Source organism: Carcharhinus amblyrhynchos, chromosome 12 (assembly GCF_965287045.1).
Source record: "Carcharhinus amblyrhynchos chromosome 12, sCarAmb.v2.hapA, whole genome shotgun sequence".
Taxonomy (NCBI): domain Eukaryota; kingdom Metazoa; phylum Chordata; class Chondrichthyes; order Carcharhiniformes; family Carcharhinidae; genus Carcharhinus; species Carcharhinus amblyrhynchos.
Genome location: NC_137335.1, coordinates 83,546,824 through 83,566,575, shown reverse-complemented (window position 1 = coordinate 83,566,575; position 19,752 = coordinate 83,546,824). Strand labels below are relative to the sequence as shown.

The 19,752-nt window shown below is 52.6% G+C and overlaps 1 protein-coding gene and 1 long non-coding RNA gene across 4 annotated transcripts in view; both read left to right on the top strand.

The window, feature by feature from the left end:
- LOC145350653 (uncharacterized) overlaps nt 1–10,673 on the top strand; it is a 205,565-nt gene extending 194,892 nt beyond the window's left edge. For all 3 annotated transcript variants that reach the window (XR_013888240.1, XR_013888239.1, XR_013888241.1), the window contains exon 3: nt 10,591–10,673. This is a non-coding gene — a long non-coding RNA (uncharacterized LOC145350653). The remainder of the gene's footprint in view (nt 1–10,590) is intronic.
- A 60-nt stretch (nt 10,674–10,733) lies between these two features.
- Nucleotides 10,734–19,752, top strand: part of hivep2a (HIVEP zinc finger 2a) — a 33,410-nt gene continuing 24,391 nt past the window's right edge. Inside the window, exons 1-2 of the mRNA XM_080200852.1 lie at nt 10,734–16,394; nt 18,619–18,776. Of these exons, the coding sequence (XP_080056978.1) occupies nt 11,133–16,394; nt 18,619–18,776 (5,420 nt within the window). The 5' untranslated portion in view covers nt 10,734–11,132. The remainder of the gene's footprint in view (nt 16,395–18,618; nt 18,777–19,752) is intronic.

The following is a 19,752-nucleotide window of genomic DNA, read 5'->3' as shown; positions in this document are numbered from 1 at the left end:
ATGGTAGGTGCTTGTGGACACTTGAATAGCATTCTGTACCATGAATTATCAGCTGGTGAAGGGGCCGAGCTCCAAAAGCTCGTGATTCCAAATAAATCTGTTGGACTTCAAGCTGGTGTTGTGAGACTTTTTACTGTGCCCATCCAACGCCAGCATCTCCACATCTTGAATTATCCCATTCTCACCTGCTCCTGTGTTCCGATGGATAATTTCCAGTTAGAAGTCCCTAATAAGGAACGTCAGAATACAGGACAGCTTTAAGAAGCAGTTTGTGTGAATCCGCAATTAGTCCCTTGTTGTATTTTGATACAGCCTGACTCCATTTCTAATTTCTTCCATATTCCCTCCAAATTGGTTCTTTGAAGAACTCAGCTGCTCTTCGCGTAAGAGCGAAAGAATGCGCTGGCCATTTCACACAGCTAACCACAACTGCAGCTATCCTCAGCTAAACTTTGTGTAGGTTTAAGTCAAATTTCAGATTTTGCTGCATTTCTTTCATACACTCTTTCTTCCTCCTTCAACTGACTGGAATGTGCATCCTTTCCAAGTACGGACGGTTAATGGGAGAAAAACACTTGCCTTCGGTCAGCACTTGGCCATCTTGAAATTGAATTATTTTTAGGAATGTGGCAAAAGGCCATTCAGCCCCCCAATCCTCTTGCTACATTCAGTTCCGTCAGAGCTCCTACACCAACTCAACCTTCTCACATTATCTCCTAAATAACAGAATCTGGGTGAAGAATGTGTCTTCATGTGTATATTATCATGACCTGTTCATCGGGCGTGACATGTTGGTAACACAGGAGTTTTCACCAATGTGGTTTGATTTGATTTTGATTTGATTTATTATTGTCACATGTATTAGTATACAATGAAAAGCATTGTTTCTTGTGCATTACACAGGCAAAACATACAGTTCATAGGAAAGGAAAGGAAAGAGTGCAGAATGTAGTGTTACAGTCATAGCCAGGGTGTAGAGAAAGATCAACTTAATGCAAAGTAGGTCCATTCAGAAGTCTGATGGCAGCAGGGAAGAAGCTGTTGTTGAGTCAGTTGGTACGTGACTCAGACTTTCGTATCTTTTTCCCGACAGAGAAAGGTAGAAGAGAGAATGTCCGGGGTGTGTGGGGTCCTTAATTATACTGGCTGCTTTGCCGAGGCAGCGGGAAGTGTAGACAGAGTCGAAGGGAAGCTGGTTTGTGTGATGGATTGGGCTACATTTTGTAGTTCCTTGCAGTCTTGGGCAGAGCAGGAACCATATCAAGCTGTGATGCAACCAGAAAGAATGGTGAATCCATTTATGGTGAATCCATAAACATTGGTGAGGGTCGCAGCTGACATGCCAAATTTCCTTTAACTTCTGAGAAAGTTGGTGGGCTTTCTTAATTATAGCGTCAGCATGGGGGGACCAGGACAGGTTTTTGGTGATCCAGAATTAGAATTTGAAGCTTTCAGTGTGGCTATAGGCATGGTGTGCAGGAGTTGTTAAGACCTTGGCCATTCTAAACCAGCTAAGTTGTAGTCTTTTGTCAATATTTCGACACAAACCTGCAACCTTACAACAGGGAAACTGGTAATTGAGTTCAGCTTTTGATTCCAGTAGAGGAATTTGAATTTATGTCTTCAGAGAAATAAGAAGGGGGAAATCACTTTGATAGCGTTGCACTATAGGCCCCCAAATAGTCGGCAGGAAATTGAGGAGCAAATATGTAAGGAGATTACAGACAGCTCCAACAAAAGATCGGGAGGTAATAGCAGGGGATTTTAACTTTCCCAACATTGACTGGGACAAGTTTCTAATAGGATGGATGAGAGGCTTCTAACAGCATTGGAAGCTTGGATGGAGAGAAATTTGTTGAGTGTATTCAGGAGGAATTTCTCATTCAGTCTGTGGATGGCCTGAGGGGGCAAAACTTGACCTCCTCTTGGGAGATAAGGAAGGGTAGGTGACAGAAGTGTGAGTGAGGGATCACTTTGGGACCAGTGACCATAATTCCATTAGTTTTAAGATAGCTATGGAGAATGATAGGTCTGACCCAAAAGTTAAAATTCTAAATTGGGACTAGGCCAACTTTGATGATATCAGGCAGGAACTTTCAACAGTTAAATGGGGGAGTCTGTGGGAAGGCAAAGGGACGTCTGGTAAGTGGAAGGCTTTCAAGAGTGTGTTAACCAGTGTTCAGGGTCAGCACATTCCTGTTAGAGTGAAGGGCAAGGCTGGTAGAAGTAGGGAACCCTGGTTGACTTGGGATATTGAGGCCTTGGTCAAGAAGAAGAAGGAAGAACATGACATGCATAGGCAGCTGAGATCAAATGGGTCCCTTGAAGAGTATAGAGGGTGTAGGAGTAGAGTTAAGTGAGAAATCAGGAGGGCAAAAAGGGGACACAAGATTGTTTTGGTAGGTAAGGCAAAGAAGGATCCAGAGAGCTTCTACAATTATATGTAGGGCAAAGAGTAACAAGAGAGAGAGTAGAGTCTTTTAAGGATCAACAAGATCATCTATGTGCAGATCTAAAAGAGATGGATGAGATCCTAAATGAATATTTCTCATCAGTATTTACTGTTGAGAAAAGCATGGATGTTAGGGAACTTGGGGAAATAAATAGTGATGTCTTGAGGAGTGTACATATTATTGGGAAGGAGATGCTGGAAGTCTTAAAGCACATCAAAGTAGATAAATCCCCAGAACCTGGTGAAGTGTATCCCAGAACATTGTGGGAGACTAGGGAAGAAGTTGCAGGTCCCTTCACAGAAATATTTGAATCATCGATAGTCACAAGTGAGGTGTCTGAACATTGGAGAGTGGCAAATGTTGTGCCTTTGTTTAAAAAAGGCTGCAGGGAAAAGCCTGGGAACTACAGGCCAGCGAGCCTCACATCTGTAGTGGGTAAATTGTTAGAAGATATTTTGAGAGACAGGATCTACAGGCATTTAGAGATGCAAGGACTGATTCGGGACAGTCAGCATGGCTTTATAAGTGGAAAATCATGTCTCACAAATTTGATTGAGTTTTTTGAAGGGGTAACCAAGAAGCTAGATGAGGGAGTTCAGTTGATGTTGTCTACATGGACTTTAGCAAGGCCTTTGGCAAGGTACCACATGGTAGGTTGTTGCATAAGGTTAAATCTCATGGGATCCAGGGTGAGGTATCTAAATGGATACAAAATTGGCTTGATGACAGAAGCCAGAGGTGGTTGTAGAGGGTTGTTTTTTTAAACTGGAGGCCTGTGACAAGAGGTGTGCCTTGGAGATCAGTGCTGGGTCCACGTTATTTGTCATTAAATATCAATGATTTGGATAAAAACTTATGAGGCATGGTTAGCAAATTTGCAGATGACACCATGATTGGTGGGATAGTGGACAGTGAAGAAGGTTATCTCTGACTGCAATGGGATCTTGATCAATTGGGCCAGTGGGCTGACGGATGGCAGGTGGAGATGATTTAGATAAATGTGAGGTGATGCATTTTGAGAGATCGATCCAGGGCAGGACTTGGTCACTTAATTATCAAGCATTAGAAAGAGACTTGTAGAGCAAAGAGGTCTAAGGGTACAGGTTCATAGCTCCTTGAAAGTGGAGTCACAGGTGGACACAGTGGTGAAGAAGGCATCCGGCATGCTTGGTTTCATTGATCAGAACACTAAATACAGAATTTGGGATGTCTTGTTGAAGTTGTACAAGTCATTGTTAAGGCCACACCTCAAATACTGTGTACAGTTCTGGTCACCCCGTTATAGAAAGGATACTATTAAACTGGAAAAAGTGCAGAAAAGATTTACTAGGATGCTACCGGGACTTGGTGGTTTGAATTATAAGGAGAGGCTGGATAGACTGGGACTTTTTTCCCTGGAGTGTAGGAGGCTGAGTGGTGATCTTATAGAGATCTATAAAATAATAATGGGCATAGATCAGCTAGATAGTCAATGTCTTTTCCCAAAGGTAGGGGAGTCTAAAACTAGAGGGCGTAGGTTTAAGGTGAGAAGGGAAAGATACAAAAGAGTCCAGAGGGGCAAATATTTTCATTCAGAGAATGGTGAGTGTCTGGAATGAGCTGCCAGATGTAGTAGCAGAGGCAGGTACAATTCTGTCTTTTAAAAAAAGCGTTTATGCAGTTACATGGGTAAGATGGGTATAGAGGGATATGGGCCAAATGCGGGCAATTGGGACTGGCTTAGGAGTTAAAAAAAAGGGGTGATATGGACAAGTTGAGCGAAGGGCCTGTTTCCATGCTGTAGACCTCTATGGCTCTATGAGATCATCAGTTGAAGCCTTTAACTTACTCGTCCTGTACTCTGACCAAGTTAATTTGGGAAGCAATAATTGAATTGTGGATTTATTTTGCTGTGGATTTCCGGGGGCTTGGCACAGTGGTTAGCATTACTGCCTCACTGTGCCTGGCACCTGGGTTCAATTCCTGGTTTGGGTGACTGTGCAGAGTCTGCATGTTCTCCCCGTGTCTGCCTGGGTTCCTCCAGGTGCTCCAGTTTCTTCCCACTGTCCGAAAGACATGCTGCTTAGAATTGGCCATGCTAAGTTCTCCCTCAGTGTAAGTAAAGTAAAGCATATTTGTTAGTCACAAGTAAGGCTTACATTAACACTGCAATGAAGTTATTGTGGAATTCCCCTAGTTGCCACAGTCCAGCGCCTGTTCGGGTCTATGCACCTAACCAGCACATCTTTCAGACTGCTGGAGGAAATTGGAGTACCCAGAGGAAGCCCACGCAGACACAGGGAGAATGTGTAAACTCCACATAGACAGTGACCCAAGCTGGGAATCAGACCCGACACCCTGGTGCTGTGAGGCACAGTGTGTAAACTGTGCCACTGTGTCCCTGAACAGGCGCCAGAGTGTGGCGATTAGAGGATTCTCGCAGTACCTTCATTGCAGTGTTAATGTCAGCCTGCTTGTGACACTAATGAATAAATAAAGTTAAACTTAAATAAAACTTATTTTAATTCGGACTGGTGTGTGGACACGGAGAGAGGGCAGCACTGGTGTAGATTGTCAGCTTTCATTTCTGTGCAGGAGGTCAGCAGTATGATTTGAACCCTGAACCTTGGTGAGTCAGAGGTGAAAGTGCCCCAGCTGGCACACACGTGAAAAATAAATGCGACTGTGGTTCCGGGGCTGCTGGTTTGGTCTGGCTTGGTGGAATGACAATAGTGGGCTGTCCCATCATTATCTCACTGAATATCACTTCCTTGTTGGTTCAGAGCACAGCCTTGTGTGTGTGTGTGGTGTATGTAACAGAGCGAAACAATGACGTGTGCCTTGACCCTGACCCACAGTGAGATACTGATCCCTATCTCTGCAGGCGTACATCTCTTCTGAGGATTCCAGGGCTTAAAGGGTTAAGTGCAGGCTGTGTGGACATAGCTTGCGTTGTCTGGATTAGAGATGATTAAGGAGCAGTCTGACTGAGGTATTTAAAATAATTTAAGGACATGATTGGTTGTGTATAGAGAGAAATTTACTTCCTCTGGTGGAGGAGACCAGAGTTAGGTGTTCAGGAGGGGCAGCAAGCCAAAGGATGATGGAAATCTTTATTGGACTCTTCCCCAAAAAGCTGTTGAGGCAAGGCATCAATTAAACATTTCTAAACTGAGATTGAAAGATAAGTAACCTGTGAGAGCTCTGACAATGTGTCATCCAGACTCGAAACATTTGATTCTATTCTCTCCACAGATGCTGTCAGACCTGCTGAGATTTCCCAGCTTTTGCTTCCAATTCCCGCATTCGCAGTGTTTTGCCTTTGTCTTACTGAGAGATTTTTATACGGCTACCTCCTTGTCTTTCCACAGACGGGACTGTATTTGGAGGTGGGGAGATAATGAGAGTTGGAGATCGAACAATCACGGTCTCTATGACTTGTTTTGGTACAGTAGGTGTAACCCACATTCAGACGTGTTGAGCTGTTGCCTGAAGGGTTTCTGCGTTCACTTTGACCTCACTCAAATGCATCCTTTGTTCTCGATCCTCACATTCCAACAAAGGGACCTGTTAAACACTTCCTTTGTTGTGGAATTCCTTGAAATCTGCTGTTTTATCTGGGATCATTTCCTCTCCCTGGGTTATATATGTTCAATGTTGCAAGCACGGAAACCACAAATGCTCGGGACGTACAGGGAGAGGCAGACTATCAGTCTGGGCAGTTATCCTCCATAGTTTAGAGACTTTGAGATGGTCCAAATTGAACTTCTCGTCGCACCAGAGACCCAGGTTTGATTCTCGACTCGGGTCGCTGTCTTTGCACATTCTCCCCGTGTCTGCGTGGGTTTCCCTCTGGGCGCTCCGGTTTCCTTCCACAGTCCAAAGATGTGCAGGTTAGGTGGATTGACCATGCTGAGTTGTCCCAAAGTGTCCGGGGGTTATGGGGATAGGGCCTAGGTGCAACTGTAGTTGATACACACACGATGGGCTGAATGGCCTTCTTCTACACCGTAGGTATTCTATGAAAATCAGGAAGTCAGGAGCAGATAGGGAAATCAGGTTCATGTTTAGGTTATGGATTCTGGTAGTCCCCAAAACCTCCTGATTCCAATTCACGTTGTTGTAGAGAGAGACAGGTCTTTGTAAAAGCTGTTCTAGATATGCTTCTGGAGAGAGAAGGAGTTGGGGAATGGGATGAAACAGCGAGGTATTTGGAGTTGACCTATCAAAAAAGGATTGTCCTGTTAGGACTGGCATTGAACGTCTATCAAACCCACCCTATCACAGTGCAGCTCCTATTAACCTAAGGGTAAGGACACAAAGCGCTGGAACGATACAGGTGGAGCATCAGGGAAGGTGCCCAGTCAAAAATAAGTACTGTGTGATTTAAGGTTAGATAGTATGGTGCAGAAAAAAATTACTAGGATGTTACCAGGACTTGATAGTTTGAGTTTTAAGGAGAGGCTGGATAGACTGAGACATTTTCCCTGGTGAGTAGAAGGCTTAGGGACGATCTTATAGAGATCTATAAAATAATGAGAGGCATAGATCAGTGAGATAGTCAACATCTTTTCCCAAAGGTAGGGGAGTCTAAAACTAGAGGGCGTATGTTTAAGGTAGAGAGTGGTGAGATGCAAAACAGTCTAGAGGGGCATTTTTTCATACAGAGGGTGTTGAGTGTTTGGAACAAGCTGCCAGAGGTAGTAGTAGAGGCAGGTACAATTTTGCCGTTTAAGAAGTATTTAGACAGTTACATGGATAAGATGGGTATAGAGGGATATGGGCCAAACTTGGGCAATTAGGACTAGCTTAGTGGTAAAAACTGGACGGCATGGATGAATTGGACCGAGGGGCCTGTTTCCTTGTTGCAAAACTCTACGACTCTATGATATCCAGTAGCAGTAGGAGAGAGAAACATTGAACCCCATCTCTGTAACCTTTTGCAGCCCTCCAGCGCTCCGAGATCTCAGTACCCCCTCTGGTCCTGACCTCCAGTGTGTGTCACATCACCACTGAGGGGGTGCGCCTTCAGCAGCCTGGATCCTGGGCTGTAGAATTCCACCCACTCCCTCTCCTGCCCTCAGCCTTACCACCCCCCCCCCCAACAATTCCCACTCTCCCCCCAATCCTGCACCACCCCCCCCAACCCCTGCCCCGACCCTCTGTAATCAGCTGCTCTGTGCGTGTTTTGTACATTATGCGTCGTCTGATTGGAAGTACGTCCAAGGCAGGTTATTTCGAAAAGGAGTTTTATTTGGGAATTTGTGTGTGTGAGATTTTGGGCAGCATTTATTTATTGAGAATCTGTGGTTTAATTATTCATCACCCGACAAGAACATAGGTGCCTGTCTGTCTAACCGATTATGTTCAGTCTCCGAAAACCATCCACAATTGTAAAGCATGTTCTGACAAGCACGGTGTTTAACCCTTGCCAGAGAAACTGCACCATCCTGATAAAGGATTGGGTTTAGTGTAGAGAAACTGAATTTTCCAACAAATAGATAAAAGATTACTAAAATTCGTTTGCTACTGACAGATTTATCAAGATGATAGACGTTAACGTTAAGAATTGGAACATGTGGTTGGCACGGTGGCACAGTGGTTAACATTGTTGCCTCATAGCGCCGGGGACCTGGGCTCAATTCCAGCCTCAGGTCACTGTCTGTGTGGAGTTTGCACGTTCTCCCCCCCCCGTCTGTATGGGCTTCCTCCAGGTGCTCCAGTCTCCTCCCACAGTCTGAAGATGTATGGGTGGATTGGCCATGCTAACCTGACCCTAGTGATAGGGGGATCAGCAAGGTAGATGTGTGAGGTTACGAGATTAGGGCCTGGGTGGGATTGTGGCTGGCACCAATCTGAGGGCCGAATGGCCTCCTTTTGTACTGTCGAGGTTCTCTGATGTATAATTGAGGGCTTAGGTGTGGGACGAAATCCCGGGCATTGTCACAAGCCAGCTCTAACCTCAGTCACGTAAAATGAGAATCTTTGACCATTGGACACAGGAGCAGAAGTAGTCCATTCAGTACATCAAGCCTGTTCTGCTATTCAATCAGATCATTACTGATGAATCATAGAATCCCTATGGTACAGAAGAGGCCATTCGGCCCATCGAGTCTGAACCAGCTCTCTGATAGAGTATCTTACCCAGACCCTCTCCCCACCCTATTTCTGTTTACTGTGGCTAACCCACTTAACATACACTTCTTTGGACACCAAGAGGCAATTAGCGTGGCAAATCCACATGTGAGAGGAAACCGGAGCACCCAGAGGGAACCCACGCAGAGATACGGGGAGAACGTGCAAACTCCGCACAGACAGTGACCCGAGACCAGAATCCGCACAGACAGTGACCTGAGACCAGACCCTGGCGCTGTGAGGCAGTAGTGCTAACCACTCCTCGGTGCCACCCTAATGTGATAATCCTCATCTCCACTTTCCTGCCTCATCCCCATAACCTTGATTCCCTTACTAATTAACAACCTGTCTATCTCAGTCTTGATGTGGAGATGCCGGCGTTGGACTGGGGTAAACACAGTGAGAAGCCTCACAACACCAGGTTAAAGTCCGACCAATTTATTTGATAGTAAACCCACAAGCTTTCGGGGTTTGCCCCTTCGTCAGGTGAACTCTCCACTCACCCGACGAAGGGGCGAACCCCGAAAGCTTGTGGGTTTACTGTCAAATAAATTGGTTGGACTTTAACCTGGTGTTGTGAGGCTTCTTACTGTATCTCAGTCTTGAACGTACGATGCAATGGGCAGCATGGTGGCACTGTACCCAGCCATACCAAGCTGTGATACAACCAGAACCAGCTTGCAGGTGCAGCAGGTGGTCAGGAAGGCGAATGGGATGCTGGCCTTCATAGCGAGGGGGATTGAATATAAAAGTAGGGAGGTCTTGCTGCAGCTGTATAGGGCATTGGTGAGGCCGCAGCTGGAGTACTGTGTGCAGTTTTGGGCGCCGCACCTGCGCAAAGATATTTTGGCCTTGGAGGGAGTGCAGAGGAGGTTTACTAGGCTGATACCGGAGTTGAGGGGGTTGAGCTATGAGGAGAGGCTGAATAAACTGGGCTTGTACTCGTTAGAGTTTAGAAGAATGAGGGGAGATCTCATTGAGACTTATAAGATGATGAATGGGATGGATAGGATAGAGGTGGAAAGACTCTTCCCGCTCAAAAAAGACAGTAGGACTAGGGGACACAGCCTCAAGATAAAAGGGGGGCGGTTTAGAACGGAGTTGAGGAGGAACTTCTTCACTCAAAGGGTGGTGAATCTCTGGAATTCTCTGCCCGTTGAAGTGGTGGAGGCTGCCTCGCTAAATATTTTTAAGACGCGGGTTGATGGGTTTTTGATAAGCAAGGGGATTAAGGGTTATGGGGAGAGGGCGGGAATGTGGAACTGAGCCACGACAGATCAGCCATGATCTTATTGAATGGCGGGGCAGGCTCGAAGGGCTAGATGGCCTACTCCTGCTCCTATTTCTTATGTTCTTATGTTCTATGGTGTATATGTAAAGGTTGATGGGATTCACAGCTGACATGCCAAATTCCCTTAGCTTCCTGAGAAAGTAGAGGCGTTCCCAGTGGAATTCCTCAGAGAGCCGTGCAGGCTGGGCCACTGAGGGCCAAACTAGGCCAATTTCTCAACCAGGATGGAGCGAAGGGTTTTGGGCAGATGATGTAGTTATGATCCAAGTTGGGTCATGTCCTTATTCAACAGGGGGGGGCTAGGCTTGAATGGCCGACTCTTGCTCGGGGTTCAAATGTTCAAGTCTCCTGAGGTGGGATTTGTAGCCATGGGCCCTTCTGAATCAGAAGTGTGCCCGCTGCCAGCAAAACCCAGCTGAATCTGTGGAACTCTTTGCCACAGGAGGCTGTGGAGGCCAGGTCATTGAGTGTCTTTAAGACAGAGATAGATAGGTTCTTGATTAATAAGGGGATCAGGGGTTATGGGGAAAAGGCAGGAGAATGGGGATGAGAAAAATATCAGCCATGATTGAATGGCGGAACAGACTCGATGGGCCGAGTGGCCTAATTCTGCTCTTATGGTCTTATGATGGCTAGCTCAATCTGTAGATCCCATTCCTACATATTTAAGTATCGAAACGTTCACTGGGGATCGTTACTTAACATTTTCCTCTTTTTGTTTTCCTTCTTTAGGAAGCCGTTAAAACCCTCCTGAGACCCCCAAAAGTTTCCGATCCCGTCCACGTGTTCAGCAGGACGCCGAGGTCAGGACGAGAGCCAGGGGGAGGGGGGGGGGCCTTTCCGAATTTCTGTGCCTCCCAGGATCTGGCGATGCCGCAGGGACTGAGGCGAGAGGTGGCGGCGTTTGCGCCTCACGGCGCCTGTTGAGACGGCGGCCGCTTTATAATGGAAAAGGCAAAGCGATTGAAAGCAAAGGTTTCCAGCTGTCTGCAGCCAGGGAAGTAGCTCGAATTTGTCTGCAGGAACCTGCCCCGCACTTTGGTAACTCGCAGAGGAAAGCAGCAGGGTGTGGAATGTAGGGAGCTCTGTGATTGCGCACACTTCTATTTGATGTTCAGAAAAGCACTCTCTTCGGATCCAGCGATCGTTTGTGTCCATGATACCCACTCCTGGGAAATGTCAACCTCAGGACGTCAGCAGGCCCAGCTGTAGATGCAGCTGATGTGCCTCTCCACAGCCTTGGCAATCTGGCACTTACTACCGTCCTGATAAAGATGGAATCGAAACATGCTACAGCTGAGGACACAGGCCCTGCGGGTCAAGGCAGCCAGGATCTGTCCTCCATGCAACCGGGCACTTTCTCCGAACAGGTGGGGCAAAGGCTGGCACCAGATTCCGGCCAGGTTGGCAGCACGGGGCCAAGGCAGCCTTACTACCCGCCCAAGATCCAGCTCCCTGCCGAGGCCCCACAGCAGCACCGCCACCTGCTGGGTAACCCCTACCACCACTACGCCCACTCCTTCCCCCACTTCCCCCACCAAGCCGGGCACCCGGGCTACCTGCCCACGTCCACCGCGGAGCCGGGCTCGGAAGGCCGCGCCTGGCAGCCCTTGGCGGGGCAGATGGAGGGCGGCCGGCCTGAGGCCTACCACCCTCTTCAGCACCGGCCGCACCACCACCACCACCACCACCACCACCACCACCAACACCAACACCACCAACACCACCAACACCAGCAGCATCACGTCGGCGTGGGGCTAAGCAAGAAGAGCGGGGGCCCCCTCCCGCCCGGTTACCGGCACTACTCCCAGGCACTGCTCGGATCGCGGGACGAGGCCTTGCGGAGAGAGAAGAGGCCTAAGAAGCCAGGCAAGCACATCTGCCAGTACTGCGGGCGGGCGTGCGCCAAGCCCAGCGTGCTAAAGAAGCACATCCGCTCGCACACGGGCGAGCGGCCCTACCCCTGCGCCCCCTGCGGCTTCTCCTTCAAGACCAAGAGCAACCTGTACAAGCACCGCAAGTCGCACGCCCACGCCATCAAGGCCGGCCTGGTCTCGGTGGCGGAGGCCGAGGCTGCGTGCCGGTCGGACACGGACCCGGCGGCGACCGGGGAGGAGGCCGAGCTTCACTCGGAGGGCGACGAGAGCACGGACACGGACGAGGAGATCGGCATCAACAAGCGGCTGCCCTTGCGAGCGGCGCCAGAGTCCGAGGTTGCCGAGGACGGGAAGATCGTTCCGTGCTACTCTCCCAAAGCCGAGCGGGGGATGCTGGGGCAGATCGGGCAGAAGTACAGCTCCGACTCCGACGTTTTCAGTGAGGAGCCGTCAGCGGGGCCAATGAAAGTGCCCATTTTGATCGTCCCAAAAGGAGGGACTAAACCCCCGACGGAAAGCCCGCAGTTCATCAAAACGGAGCCCTCCCAGAGTCCGGGCGTGGTTTGGAAATATGGCGGCCCGCACACCATTAAACAGAGGCTTGCACTGAGGTTGAGTGAGAAGAGAGGTCAGGACAGCGATCAGTCCCTCAACCTGCTAAGCCCCCACAGTAAGGGCAGCACGGACTCAGGCTACTTCTCCCGCTCCGAAAGCGCAGAGCAGCAGATCAGCCCCCCCAACACCAACGCCAAGTCTTACGCCGAGATCATCTTCGGCAAGTTTGCCCGGCTGGCCCCGAGGTCTCTGGCGGCGAGCATGGTGACCCAGGAACCGCCGCTCATGGGCTTCAAGGAGAAGGAGAGCCCGGTCGCCATCTCCAACACCAAACCCGACATCGAGAAGTTCATCGAGGAGCACATCATCCAGCTGATCACGCACAATGAGGTGCTGGTGGACCCCAGCCAGCTCAACACCGTCAAGCCCAGGAAGTTCTCGCTGTACCGGGGAGACAGCACCGAGCTGCAGAAGCAGCAGGCGTTAATGGGGCACCCTGGGAGCGAGGTGAAGGCCTACTGCGGAGGCTCCCTCCATGGCAACGTCGGTGAGTCCCTGATAGCCGCAGAGAAGGAACTTTTGGGCATCCCTTCGGATATGGCTGACAGCGCGCCGCTCATCAGAAGCAACTCAATGCCGATATCTTCAGGAAACGGGCTGAGTGTCCCCCAGGTGCTGAGGGGAAGCCACTCCTTCGATGAGAGGATGACTGGCTCCGACGACGTCTTCCACCCTGGCTCGGTCGGGCTGTCGCACCAGCGCATGCTAAAGCGGCAAACCGCCATCGAGCTCTTCACCGGGCTGGAGGGGCACCCGCCCCCGGGCGGGACGCCCGACGAGGCGGATCAGGCCCACGGCCTCCTCAAGAGCCCCCAGCTGGTGGTGGGCACCGCCAAGCTGGAGGAGGGCGAGGCCGGCGACGGGGACCCCTCGCCCCTGGTGAGGAAAAGTCAGCCGGGCAAGGGCTCGGTGTACGAGTGCGAAATCTGCGGGATCAAGTACCAAATCTGGGACAACTTCGAGGCCCACAGGAAGTTCTACTGCTCCCAGCTGCACGGGCCCCGGGTGAACGCGACGCTCCCCAGGCCGTCCGGCGAGGGCTGCCCGGAGTACAGGCCCCACTCGCAGGCCGTGCCCTACAAGGCTGGCCAAGGGCTGGAGAACTTACCCTTCAGGAAGAGGAGGAAGGAGAAGAGTGTGGGAGATGAGGAGGACCTTCCCAGCGGTTACAGCAGCCAGTACAGCGGCTCCACCACATCTCTGGCCTCGATGGGCGACTGTAAAGTGGAGTGCGCCCCCCTTGACCAGGAGCCGGCCCCCAGGACCGTTTCCGTCTCCGCCACGGCCGCCCCCGGTTTCCACGGCCCCTCCAAGGACTCGGGGGGCGGCCTTCCGCCGGAGTTCCGCAGGAAAGCGGAGGCGGGGGAGCCCCACGGGCCGGAGGAGGCCCAGGGCTCCGCCGAGCCCTGGCCCAACTCGCCGCAGGGCAAGCCGGACGCCAGCCGCAGGGCGACGGGCAACGAGATCTCCGTCATCCAGCACACCAACTCCCTGAGCCGGCCCAGCTCCTTCGAGCGCTCCGAGTCCGCGGACCTGATCCCGGCCCAGCACCCCGGGCCGGGCGACGCTCCGACGGCCGGCGGGGAGCTGGCGCCGGGCCAGCCGGAGGCCGCCGAGCACCAGGCCGGCCCGCCGACCCCGCAGCCCCAGCTGCCGCCCAAGCTGGTGCGCCAACACAACATCCAGGTGCCCGAGATCCGCGTGACGGAGGAGCCGGACAAGCCGGAGAAGGAGCAGGAGACGCCCGCCAAGGAGCCCGAGAAGATGGCGGAGGAGTTCCAGTGGCCCCAGAGGAGCGAGACCCTGTCCCAGCTGCCCGCAGAGAAGCTCCCGCCCAAGAAGAAGAGGCTGCGGCTGGCGGACCTGGAGTACTCGTCCGGGGAATCCAGCCTGGAGTCCGGCACCCTGTCCCGGAGCCCCAGCCAGGACAGCAACTGGTCCCACAGCTCCAGCTTCTCCCTCTCGCTGGAGAGAGAGGAGGCCCTGAAGCCTGCGGCCTCCGCCAAGATGGAGGACGCCAGCAAGGCGGCGGAGTACCTGACGGTGCCGTACGGGATCAGCTCCCTGGATCTGCTCCACCAGCAGCAGAAGGAGATGAGGCGCTCGGCCTCGGAGCAAGCCCCGTGCCAGCCCTACACGGAGGTGGCGGAGATCCGCAGCAAATCCTTCGACTACGGCAACCTGTCCGGGGGCCCGGGGGCGGCCCCCCCCTTACGGGCCTCCTCGCCCGTCGTCAAGGAACGGCGGAAGTGCTTCCTGGTGCGCCAGGCCTCTCTCAGCCAGTATTCCGAGAACCCCCAGCTGGACCATGGCCAGGACGCGGCGGAGCCGATGCAGATTGGCCAAGCCTGCCCGGCCGGTGCCCGGGGCCCTCGCCACCACTCTCTGTCTCCGGTGCCGCCGGACGATGGCCACAAGGTGGCGTGCGGGTCTCCGGTTTGCCAGCTGCCCGGTGACCCTCAACCCGAGCTACATCAGCTGTGGCACCTCTTCCGTCACCACCAACAACCCATCCCCTACATCCTCGCCCAGCCTCCCGGCGAGATTTCGGTCCCGGGGCCGGGGCACCTGATCCCTCCCGGCGGCACGGAGCCGGCGCCCTCTGACCTTTACGCCCCCCAGCGGGCGGTTATTCTGCCTCCCTACCCTCCGGGCATCCCGTTGCACCCGTCAAGCTCGAGCGAAGCCTTCCCCGCCCACCAGCCAGGCCCGCCGGCCGAGAGACGACTCCAGAGCCGAGCAGGTTCGAGGGACAAGGATCACCCGCCCTCCTCGCCCCGCGCCTCCCCTCAGCACTCCCCGAACCGCCGGGCCAAGTTCCAGCAAGACCGCAGCGGGGGGCTGGTGAACGTGGCGGGACCGCGAGTTCCCGAGGTCATGGTGGCTCCGGGCTCGGGGGCCATGCGGCCCTCGCCGTCGCTGCTGGTGCCGGTTAGGATTCAGGCCAACGTGCCCACCTACGGCAGCGTCATGTACACCAGCGTCTCGCACGTCCTGGGCTCCCGCCCGTCCGGCGGCAACAACAACGCCATCGTGATCTGCAAGGTGGAGGACTACCTGCCCAAGGGCACGCTGGTGAGCACCACGGCCGTGCAGGGCATGGGCCAGGAGTTGGCGCACGTGCTGGCTGCCCAGCGGCGAGGACTGCTGCAGTACCCGCAGTGGAAGCTGCCCCCCTCGATGGCGGGCAAGATCGAGGTCTCGGTGCCCCTGAGCCTGAGCCTGGGGAGCACGGACAGTTCCTCGTCCATCGGAGGGAGTAAGCGAATGCTGTCCCCCGCCAGCAGCCTGGAGCTGTTCATGGAGACCAAGCAGCAGAAGAGGATCAAGGAGGAGAAGATCTGTGGCCAGATGCTGGAGAAGCTGAGCCTCCACGAGTCAAACGTCTCGAGTGCTGCCAAGCCGGCCAAACCGCAACTGGTGCGGCAGTCCTGTACCACCGAACTGAAAGAGGGGAGGTCCTCCCCATTACCCTCCTCCCCCTCGTCACAGCGATACAGCCTCCAGAGCCTGGAGTCCATCCCCTCCGAGGAGCGCCTCTTCCCGGGCCAGTGCAGCGACATGGAGCCCTTGGAGAGCGCCGACGCCGACAGCCCCCAGCGAGCTCCCCCCTCGCCCAGCGAGGGCGCCCCCGACTCCCAGACCCAGCAGGTCCAGAAGTTCCCCATCAGCATGCTGGTCCAGGTGCCCGCCAGCCAGGGCGGCACGGTCGTGGGGGGCACCATCCTCCTGTCCGACGTGGCCGACCTCCAGCAGTTCCTCCAGTTCCCCAGCCTTCGCAGCTCCACCAGCGTCAGCTGGTGCTTCCTGAACTACACCAAGCCCAACCACGCCCAGCATACCGCCCCCAAGCTCTCCATGTACGCCACCTGGTGCATCAGCTCCTACAACCCCAACCCGCCTGGCACTGCCACCAAAATGGCCCTCGCGCTCCTGAGATCCAAGCAGAAGGCAAGCAGAGAGATATACATCATGTCCACCGTCAACTGGCCCAGTTCCGGGAAGCTAGTGGCCTCCAGCAGTTGGAAGCAAAGATTAGCTCGGGTAAGGATAAGCTACAAATACTCTCATTTTCCCATTCTAAAGGGTAGTTAGAACCAGGGAGGGTGTACACAAGTCCCTTGTAAAATCGTGCAGTGATTGCATGGCAATCCGAGGGGGAGATGGCGAGTGGAGCTAATGTCATTGAGCCAAAGGCCCACGGGGGTTATGGGTTCAAATCCCACTGCAGCTGTTCGGATTTAAGTCCACCTGGCATTGGAAATTGGTCTCAGTAGTCAGGGTACTCTTTAGGGCAGGAAATCTGCCATCCTTAGGCTTACATGCCTTCGGAACTGCGCTGCTGCCTCACAGCGCCAGGCACCCGGGGTTCAAATCCGGCCTGGGGTGACTGTGTGTGTGTGTGTGTGTGTGTGTGTGTGTGTGTGTGGAGCTTGCACATTCTCCCCGTGTCTGCGTGGGTTTCCTCTGGGTGTTCCTGTTTCCTCCCACAGCCTAGAGATGAGCAGGTTAAGTGGATTGACCATGCTAAATTGCCCCTTAGTATCAGGGGAACTAGCAGGATAGACATGTGGGCTTATGGCGGGGGGGGGGTTAGGGTCTCGGTGGGATTGTGGTCGGTGCAGGCTTGATGGGCCAAATGGCCTTGTTGTGTACTGTAGGGATTCTACTGTGTGTAACTCACTCTGATCTATCACTTGGGTGACACAATTTATTGGAAGTGATGTGTAGATTCGGGTCTTTGGCTACGATAAGTTACAGGGAGGACCTGGGTGGGATGCTTTTCCCAGAGGGTCATTGCCGACTCGGTGGGCCGAATGGGCACTGGAGGGATTCCGTAGTTCCGTGGGACGAAATTTGGTGGGGGGAGTTTTTTGTCTCACCAGCCACGGGAATCGTAGCGGGCGTGGGGTGGGTGCAAGGTGGATAATGTAAAGGTCTACTGACCTCAGGAGGGGTATTCCAGTTCTGGGGTGAGCGTGGACGGAAAATCCCACCCCTGGACCCTAGATTTATCAGAATGCTGGCGTAGACAGGCTGCAGAAGCTGGGGCTATTCTGCTGTGGGGGGAGGAGGTTATGGGGCAGTGTAGCAAAGTGGTTCAAAGTCTTTGGTGCATCTAGTAAGGAGAGGCTATTTCTGATGTTCGAGGGATCATTAGGTGATCGGGGCGGGGGGGGTTGGGAGGGTGGTGATGCTGGGGGGAATTTATTAAGCACCATTTGTGATCTGGAACCCGACTGGGTGGTGGAATCAGGTAATATTTCGGAGAAGAGATTGCTTTCCCTGTTTTGAGGGCAACAATTTACAGAGCTGCGCAGGTAGAGATATGAAACAGGATTAGTCGAATTCTTCTGTCAGGTTGCTGGCACGGGGTCACAATGAATCTAATAGTCGCCTTCTGTGAGATACGCTTCTTAACTGGAGGTGGTAAGAAATAGAAGCCTCAAAATCCGGAACAGGAGAAGGCCATTTACCCCTTTGGGCCTGCTCCGCCATTCGGTAAGGTCTTGGCTCACCCGATTGTGGACACAATCCCACTTGGGCGGCACGGCAGCACAGTGGGTTAGCACTGCTGCTTCACAGCTCCAGGGACCTGGGTTCGATTCCCGGCTCGGGTCACTGCTCTGCGTGGAGTTTGCACATTCTCCCTGTGTCTGCGCGGGTTTCCTCCGGGTGCTCCGGTTTCCTCCTGCAGTCCAAAGATGTGTGGGTTAGGTTGGTTGGCCGTGCTAAAATTGTTCCTTAGAGTCCTGATTGTGTAGGTTAAAGGGTAAAATATGGCAGGATACGGGGGCAGGGCCTGGATGAGATTGTGGTCGGTGCAGACTCGATGGGCTGAATGGCCTCTTTCTGCACTGTAGGGTTTCTATGATTTCCCCTACCCATCCCCACACCACCTCCACTCCTGCCATAACCCTCAAACGCCTTGTCAATCAAAAATCAGTCCAACACGGTGACCCAGCCTCCACTGCTCTCTGAGAAAGAGAATCCCAAACTCCCTCTGCAACAAGACGTCCCCTCCTCCTCCTCCCCGTCTGATAGGAGGGACCCGTTATTTTCTAACCGTATCTCGATCTCCCCCGCCGGGAGGGAACGTCCTCTTGGCATCCACTCCCTGTCAGCACCTTTGATAAGGTGACCTTTCCATCTCTCGTGTCCCTTTAGACGAAGAAGGAATCAGCAAGCTATAAAGAGTTAAAAGCTTGTGTCAGTGCTCGGACAAGCGAGATAAGAAAACAAACGTAACGCCATCTGCCTTTTCCAGATTAAATGGTATGAATCTTCGCAGTGTGATAGCGATGGAATTGCAAGGAAAACAGCAGGAAGCTTTGACAAGGAGAGGGAGAGGATGGAGACGAGTGTGAACAAAGAGCATCCCAGCAAGCAAGTAGAACCCACCAGAATCAAAATCTTCGATGGAGGGTAAATGTCCCAGGACATTAAGTAGAAACTCTAAACTAGATCGGATTATCGTTTGTAAGATTTTTTTATTTATTCTGTATCCCAAGTTCTCTTTTGGAACTAAGGATGGGATTTTCCAGCTGGCCCGAAACCGGACAATTCCGCCCAGGGTCTGCAGATATTTGCATGGTTCCCTCACCCCCACCTACAGTTCCCGTGGTGGGCTGGACGGGAAGGTCCCCCCCTCAGTGTTTATTTCACAGGGTGTTTCTGTTTTATCTCGTGTTCCGCTGCATTGAGGTTTTGCTGCAAGAACAACTTCCCAATCAGAATTTCCCCTCTTTCCTCCTCCTCCATTTTAATATCTGCACGTTTGCAACTCCCTCACTCTGACTCTCCCTCACTCTGTCACTCTGACACTCCGTCACTCTGACTCTCCCTCACTCTGACACTCCCTCACTCTGACACTCGCTCACTCTGACTCTCCCTCACTCTGACACTCCCTCACTCTGTCACTCTGACACTCCGTCACTCTGACTCTCCCTCACTCTGACTCTCCCTCACTCTGACACTCCCTCACTCTGACACTCCGTCACTCTGTCACTCTGGCACTCCGTCACTCTGACACTCCCTCACTCTGACACTCCCTCACTCTGACACTCCCTCACTCTGACACTCCATCACTCTGACGCTCCGTCACTCTGACACTCGCTCACACTGACTCTCCCTCACTCTGACACTCGCTCACTCTGACTCTCCCTCACTCTGACACTCCCTCACTCTGACACTCCCTCACTCTGACTCTCCCTCACTCTGACACTCGCTCACTCTGACACTCCATCACTCTGACACTCCATCACTCTGACACTCCCTCACTCTGACATTCCCTCACTCTGACTCTCCCTCACTCTGACACTCCCTCACTCTGACTCTCCCTCACTCTGACACTCCCTCACTCTGACACTCCATCACTCTGACACTCCCTCACTCTGACATT